We start from the raw sequence: 8,507 nt of genomic DNA, 5'->3' as shown, positions 1-8,507 counted from the left end.
AATGAATGAATGGAATTCCAAAAAAAACACCAAAACAAAAACACAAACGGTTTCTTATTTTCTCCTTTCTATCTTTTATATTGGTGCTCTTCTTGACTGGTGGGGTGAATATTTTTAAATTTTTTTTTCAAAGGGAAATACTTCAAAGCTCTTATATGTGGTATTGGGGTGGGAGGAAGGTAATAATTCCTTTGAGGAAACCTTAACTTAAATTTTTTTTTAACTAAAATTTTTCTTTTATACTGGTTTACTTACAAAGCTCATATACATTGTTTTTCATACTGGATCTTTTCCATTTCCTTTGCTCTTCTTATTTTAACTTTTTTAAAAAAATTGTTTATTTTATTATTTGGTGTGTGTGTACCATCAAATTGGATCTGACTGGTACAGGAGGAGATTGCCCCTCCTTCTCCAGCAGAGCATCTGGTGGATTTGAACTGTGCACCTCTGGAATTACAGTGCAGCTTCTTGCCACTAGGCCCCCAGAGCTCCCTTTCCTTTGCTCTTTTTTTAAAAAAAAAAATCATTGTCATATTTATACTCCCAAAATTTTGTGTTCTTTGTGGTCAGAATGAAGTCTGAATTATGCCCTATTTGACCATGTAGATGAACTGTCATCTAGCTCCCTTTCTTAGCTTCCTTTTCCCCCATTTAAGTTCTCAATCTTGGTGGTCATTATTAATAAATATGCTTTACCCTGAACTTTCCCCCCGTTTGAAATGTAAAAGGATGTATGGGTACAAACCCAGGGGATGGATGAGCTGTCTCTAAAATAATTAGTGTTCTTGAAATTACTATTGTTAAACCAACAATATATTTCTCTATGTTGTCAGAGTCTCCACTTTCCTACCATCTGAGGATGCTTATGATGACAAATATTCCCCTTTCTTGGCTAGCTTAGATAATTAAAGTGTCAACAATACATAGACATTTCAAGCCCAGTGATTATAGCATAGCTAAAATTTCTGACCCATCACCCATCATGACTTATATATGCTGTTGATAAGATGAATAACTGGATCAAGAATGTGTTTGTCATTGGTTCCATGTAAATCTGACGCTGCTGGAGAAAAGGACTTCAGAAACTTAGTAACTTGATTACAGTTCGTTCATACTTTTTTAAATGTAGAGTATAATCTCTTTTAATGGTATTATTACTTTTTTTATGTCGTTAGCGAGGTAGTCGTTAAGTGATTTTAAGTTAGTAGGGCTTTCTTTCTTTCTTTTTTTCCCCTATTGACATTATCCACAGGAAACTACCCTTGCTGTTGTTAAAGCCTTGGGGTCAATGCAGACTCATTGAAACTCCTTGTACAACAGTATCAAACGCGATATGGCCTTAAAATTGCTGCTGTGTTTGAACGCATTGCTGTAGCCACTGTGTCGGTCCATGTCATTGAGAATCATCCTCTTTTCTGCTGACTTTCTACTTTACCAAGCCTGAGGTTCTTCGCCAGGGACTTGTTCCTTCTCATGACATGTTCAAGTTTTACTATAACTGTACTTCTTCCAAGACAGATTTATTCATTCTTCTGCAAGTTCATGGTATATGTAATATTCTTTGCCAGCATCATCATTCAAAGTTCTTCTTGGACTTTCCTTATTGATCATCCTCCAGCTTCAGCATGTGTATGGAAAACCAAACCAAACCTATGACCATTAAGTTGACCCTACTTTCAGTTTCCAAGTTTTTACTGGAGGAGATTGCATCATCTTTTTCTTTAGAAGTGATGGATTCTTGAGATGGCAATCTGACAGATACTCAGCAGTCATGAATTTAAACCATGTGGTATCCCCATGTTCTGTTTGAATAAGTGCCTTTTTGTCTTTCTGCAGGTTCCACATGTTACTGTTAGATGCTGCCAAGCCAAGTACTACTCAAAACAAGCCTGTGGTCCCATTTCTACAGTCGATGTGTCAGTCCATCTCATTGAGGGTCTTCCTATCTTTCACTGACTCTCCACCTTTCCAAGCATAATGTCCTTTCCCAAGGCCTCTTCTAGCAACATGCCTGAAGTGTGAGAGAAAAAGCCTCACCATCTTTGCCTCTAAGGATTTTTCCAAGACATTATCTGGTTCCACTGAGCACAATGAAATTTTATGAAATTTCCATTGTCACAATATTATCTAAAATTTGTTATGATCCTCACAGTCACATGCCTTTAAAATACATATTTTCTGCCTTCAGCTGAGATCCATTAGACAGCACAAAAATTAATAGCATAGTTTGAAATATATTTAGTAGTCATGACAAATACAGATGTAAAGATTCAAGCATATTGTTAGCACATTTTAGAGAATAGCAACTAAAAAAAGTGTACTTTTATTTTCAAATCTTAGAACTTTGAGAAGACAAAGATTTAACCTTCGTAGAGTCCTGTATAAAGCAGCTTTTTTCCCCTTCTTCCTGTTGTTGACTTGCCTGTGACCCATAGTGACCCTAAGTACAGCAGCTCTGAATCCTGCCCTGTCCTGAGCCAGTCTCACTAATTCCAACACACCAACCCACATTGCCCTAGTCACTATATCATCCATCTCATCCAGGGTCTTCCTCTCCTGCGCTGTCCCTCTACCCTTCCAAGCATTATATCCTTTTCCAGGGACTGGTATCTCCTGACCACATGCCCAAAGTATGTGACACAGAACTTCAAAATCTTAGCTTCTAAGGAGAAACTTGATTTCCCCCTCTCCAAGACAGAACTATTTGTTTTCTTGGTGGTCCATGGTATATTCAAGATTCTTCTCCAGCATCACAATTCGAAGGCATCAATTCTTATTCTGTCATCCTTAGTCATTGTCCAAGTAATTGCAAAGATCATGGCCTGGATTAGGTGCACCTTACTCTCTAGGCTGACATCCTTCTTAGCAGTAACTGTTCTGTTTCTGCACTCCTAAATATCAATTACTGTGACTCTGCTTTTTGATTCACACTCCAGCACAGAAAATATTGCTGATATTTGTCTTCACGTGTGTGTTTGCTTGTATGTAATATTTTGCAATGGGCTTATGTTAAGAAAGATAATGAACCTTCTGGTCCTTGAGCAATACCATTATATTCCTTTGAATGCTTTGCTGTGGTAGGGCAAGTATATTACGTATGCTTATGTTCAACAAAACTTTGTACTGAACATATTTTTAATGAATTCTTATGGATACAAACCAGCACTGTAAGCAAGTAGCTTTCCTTTGTTGGTTTTTTCTTTCACCATAGACGCGTCCTGCTGTCTTCTACCTTCTGAAATGAGACTAGTATCCAAAAAGGAGAACTGACTCTGCTCTTGTTTCCTACAGACCACCTGGTGGCACATGGCAGAATGGCAGAAAAGGAGGCCCGTCGGAAGTTCAAGCAGATCGTCACAGCTGTCTATTTTTGTCATTGTCGGAACATTGTTCACCGTGATCTAAAAGCAGAAAATTTGCTTCTGGATGCCAACCTGAATATCAAAATAGCAGGTGAGACATGCTGAGGGTGTGAAATAGGGACAAAGAAGCTCTTCTTTCAGGCCTCTTAAAGTATACTTGATCTGTTTTCACCTGTCTGGAAAGAAGTATTATGAGAATAAGGACAATTTAAAAAAATTTTTTTAATCCCAAAAATAGGTAAGCTTTCAAAATATGTTTATGTTCCTTTTTGTGTAATATCAGCAAAAGCTAAGCTGCAGAGATAGAAAGAAAGTGATGATACTTAAATGTTCTTTTGAATGGCAGGTCTGCCCCTTTTATGTAAATAGTAAAGAATAACATATAAAATAAAGGAAAGGAAAACTGTTGAAAATCATACATCCTCTTAGCATCAGTTGAGAGGTCTGAGCTATATCACTTCTGAGATGGAACATGCTTATTCTAAAGGTTGTGAGTTTTTAGTAATTTAGTGAGAATAGATCTCAGATAGGCTTGCATGCAGTCTGACTGTTTTTTTCTCTTCTAGTTTCACTAGTCTGCTTATCTGACAATGCCTAAACAATACTCTTCTACTACCTTAATCTGCTCATGCTTCAGTTTTGGTAAATGATCAGTATTTTGTCTAGCTAACACAAGCTCACCACCTATTGATAGAAGAAAGTGACTGCAGTCCTGACAGAAACTGCAGAAAATTAGCTATTTTTCTTTTCTGTTTTCAGCATAGCATCATGCATTCTCCTTGTCCTCCACAAAAAGGAGGACTTCTCATATAGAAAAAAGAAGTATAGCCAAAGATAATTACTCTTGAAATCCAAAATACAATGTAGTTCTGATGATTTCCCTCCTTAATCAGGGGGGAGTTGAGAGAGCAGGTTTGAGTCAGGAGAGGGAGGCCCTGGAGGATGTGAATTGCCACAGTGACTGGGGTAATGCAGGTAGGTGTATTGGAGGTACTGAGATTGGCTCAGGATAGGGCAGTGTTCAGAGCTATTGTGCATAGGATCCCAATGAGTTATAACCAACTTGTCTACATATAACAACAACAACATAGGTCATGCTCTTTACCCTTGCAGGCTGGTAAAATGCATATATCTGTGTGTGTACAAGGCTGTTCACATCTAGATATTACGTTTATATCATTGAAATGGCACTTACTTTATCTACATTAGCCTCATGGTTACACTCTTATTTAGAACTTTCACCCAGTTTATTAACTCTTTGAGTCCTGGACTTGCTCAGTTATGTAACAGACAAGGATTAAATGCTTTCTTTATCTTCTATAAAATTGTGGTTTCCTTCACCCTTAACTCTGCTTTACTTTTTTTCAAAGCTCTTTAGATGATGGTGGTTCCTCCAGATCTGGGTGACATTGGACCATGGGGGGATTGTGCTTCAACTCTGCTCTGTAGTTAGTTCTTGTAGCTTCAATTGAATGAATGGTAATAATGCTTACTGTTACTTTACAATCCTTAAAAGTGTAATACATTATTATACTAATTTCTTACTGCGGCTGTAACAAATTACTAAAGACTTACAGAATTAAAACAGTACACATTTATTCTTTGGAGGTGAGAAATCCAGATGAGTGTTCAGGGCTCAAAATCAAAATGTGTGTGACAGGAGGGCTGGTTCCCTGTTGGAGACTCTGAGAGGAGAATTTGTTTCATTTTCTTCTTCAGCGTCTGGAGACTGCCTACATTCACTGGCTCATTAACCTCTTGCTTTTGTTATTATATTTCCTACTCTTGACATGCTAATCACTTTGCCTGTCTCTAGTAGAGATACTGTGATTGCATTAGGCCCAGCTATATAATGCGTGATTATCTCTCCATCTCAAGATCCTTAAATTAATCACATCTATAGAATTCATTTACTATGTCAGATTATTCACAGGTTCTAAGAATTAGAATGTGGACATCCTTGGGGTCACTATTCAGTTTGTCATAAATGTCATTGTAAGTATTTTTGCATTGTTGATTAGGGTAGTGACTTAAAAGGAGGCCTTCTACAGGATATGAACAGACACTTCACCAAGGAAGATATTCAGATGGCCAACAAGAACATGAAGAAATGTTCAAAATCCTTAGCTCTAAGAGAGATGTAAATCAAAACAACCATTAGATAGCCTCTCACCGCACTAAGAATAGCAAAATTTAAAGAACAGCAAGCAACAAATGCTGGCGAGGTTGTGGAGAAACTGGAACCCTTATTCACTGTTGGTGAAGTGTAAAATGGTGCAACCACTATGGAAGGCGGTGTGGCGCTTTCTCAAAAAGTTGCAAATAGAGATACCATTTGACCCAGCAACTCCACTACTGGGAATATACCCTAAAGAGAACATAACCACCATCCAAGTAGATATATGCACACCCATGTTGTTTATTGTGGCTTTGTTCACAATAGCAAGGAAACAACCCAAGTACCCATCAACGAACAAATGGATAGAGAAGTTATGGTATATTCACACAATGTATTGCAATGAAAAACAAGGAACTCATGCAATATTATTCAAAATGGGTGACCCTGGAGGACATTATGCTGAGTAAAATATCTCAGTCACAAAAAGACAAATACTGCATAGTGCCACATTGTGTTTCATATTCCCATACATTGTGTTTTATAAAACTGATCATCATCGTTCCATGCCTACCATTACTCCATCTTTTCAGGTCCCCACCTGATCTTGCAATTTTAAAATGGTCTGTCTTTCATTTCCACCCCACCCAACCCCCCCATTTAATAGGTAGAACAGATTCAAGTCATCTTATCTGTTGATGTCAGTTACAGCCTCCTACAGACTCTAGTGGCCTAGTGGTAAGGAGCTATGCTGCCATCCAAGACATACAGATCTTTCAGTTCCTCTACAGGAGAAAGACAGGCAATCTCCTCCTGAAAGCCTTTGTTGTTGTTGATGATTGCCTTCAAGTTGAGCGCCACTCATAGTAACCCCATGAACAAAAAGCCCAAAGCCCCTCCACAAACATCGACACTTATCAAAGTTCACAGAGCTTTTGGAGACATGCTATTTAAGAAGTGGATGCCACTCCTGCTTCCAATGAAAGGCATTACTGCCTCTGAAAACCTGATAGAGGGTCAACTTTGAGTCATATTCACCCTGGCAGTGCATCATAACAATGCAAGGGCTGGCAAGGAAGCCTGGTGGTACAATGGTTAAACATGGGGCCACTAACTCAAAGATCTATAGTTAGAACCCACCCAGTAGCTCCTCAGGAGGAAGACCTGGCACTCCACTGCCATGAAGAGTCAGTGAAAAAGCTCACTGCCATTGAGTCAGTCCTGGCTCTTAACAACTCTCCATAGAATTCCTGAGACTGTAAATCGCAACAGGAGACAGTCCATTTGTCTCCCTAAAAGTAGCTGGTATACTTGAGCCACCAGAGATGTTCAGACTTTTGGATAGCAGCACAACTCTCTACTGACCAGAACCCTGAAATTTCTCAAAGATTATAGCCTTGGAAATTCTATTTGGGATATTGTCACAAGGCAAAAACCAATTCAACACCACTTAACACAACAAAATGGATTCAGGCAGTCAACAGTGGGCCTTCTCTGTATAAAAACATACTTTGGCAGGAGTTTTAAAGTTTATTTATACAAACTGAAATTGTAGTATTTGTTTTCAGAGCAAAACAGAGAATAAATGAGCACCTCTAGGTTTGTGGCCAGCCACACAATATCAGTGTTATCTTTCTCATGCATTTTTTCCCTTACATGCTGAGCTTCTTAATTATTGTCTGAACTTTCTTGTGCAAAATTAGACTTCTAATAGCCACCTAGCACATCATCTTGAATTTATGGACCAGTGGGAAGAGGGCTTAGGTGAAACTGACTGGAGCGTGACTAATTTTAAGAAGTTGATTGGCTGAGTCTCACGTGACAGGGTCAGATAAGTAAAGAAATAAGCCTTATATTCCAGTTTAAAAAACTCTAAAATCCTGTTCTTTTCAGTGGTCTCTTTTGAGAAATTATTGTAACTCCCAGTAAGAAGCAACTACTATACATGAATAAACAAAAGATAGAGAAAAAGAATTTTTAACTTTATTTAAAACACTTTATCCTTAAAGAAGCTTATGTTTGAAATAATCATATATGTTATAGTAGAAATTAACTTGGAAAGAATAAAAATTAATCTTAGGAAACTCTAGAAATTAATGGTTTCTTTATACTGGTGTTTATCTAATTGGTTTTAATGAAAATCGTGTGTATCAATTTCAAATGTACATGAAGAATACATTTTTCTGGTAATGTTATGCTTCAATTTCTTTAACTTTTTACATGCCTCAATGTGGTAATTTCTATTTGATGGTTGTTACTATAAGAACTAGCTAACACAAAAGCCCAAGGTAGCCTTCTTGGAGAAAATATGTGTTTCCTGGCATAACAAGTAAACCTCAGTTCCACATTTTATAAGTTTCAACTACTATAACATGTTTTAAGATATTTTGTGTTATGAATTTTTGTTCCAGTTCTATTGCTAAAGAGAATTAAGTAAGCCTTGTTTTCTTTCTAGTTTGAAACAAACAAAAAAGTTTGTATCATAATCACAATACCAAAACGTGTCTTTTGTAGCATTTCTCAAAAAAAAGTTTATATTATTAGTAGTGCAGATTAAATACCGATTAATTTCAGAATAAGTAATTGTATTTCTTAAAAGGAAAGTTAGCAAATATAAAGCTAAGAATTTGTGGTGGCTATCAAGAATCTTTGGTGGCCTAGTGGCAAGAAGCTGTGCTGCAGTTCCGAAGGCACATGGTTTAAGGCCATCAGCCTCTTTGCGGGAGAAGGATGGACAATCTCCTCCCACGTGATTAACTGCCTCTAAAAACCTGCTGGAGAATCACCTGTGAGTCGATTCAGACTTGACAGTACACCACCACAACAAGAATCTTGTCTGTTATTACAAAAGGCTCTGTAAAGGGAAATTCTTCACCTTGATAAAGAACATTTACAAAACCCCTCCAATAAACAATAGTAGTTAATAATAGGGAGAAAAACTAGATGGTTTTCTCCTAAGACCAAAAGCAAAGCATGATGAACTGCTCCTCAGGAGAAAGATGAGCCGTCTCTTCCTGTGTGATTGATTG

General features: G+C 37.7%; 1 protein-coding gene across 2 annotated transcripts in view; it reads left to right on the top strand.

Moving 5' to 3' along the window:
- SIK3 (SIK family kinase 3) overlaps positions 1-8,507 on the top strand; it is a 322,634-nt gene that overhangs the window by 217,662 nt on the left and 96,465 nt on the right. Inside the window, exon 4 of one of the 2 annotated variants that reach the window (XM_006890808.1) lies at positions 3,292-3,453. In XM_006890808.1, coding sequence (XP_006890870.1) covers positions 3,292-3,453 — 162 coding nt within the window. Of the gene's footprint in view, positions 1-3,291; positions 3,454-8,507 lie in introns of those variants that run through there. The other variant, XM_006890809.1, reaches the window with a different exon arrangement.

The sequence above is a fragment of the Elephantulus edwardii genome, unplaced genomic scaffold (assembly GCF_000299155.1).
Source record: "Elephantulus edwardii isolate Elephantulus edwardi_28Jun2011 unplaced genomic scaffold, EleEdw1.0 scaffold00093, whole genome shotgun sequence".
Taxonomy (NCBI): Eukaryota; Metazoa; Chordata; class Mammalia; order Macroscelidea; family Macroscelididae; genus Elephantulus; species Elephantulus edwardii.
The sequence above is the reverse complement of the archived record's forward strand: the minus strand, read 5'-3'. Positions and strand labels throughout refer to the sequence as shown.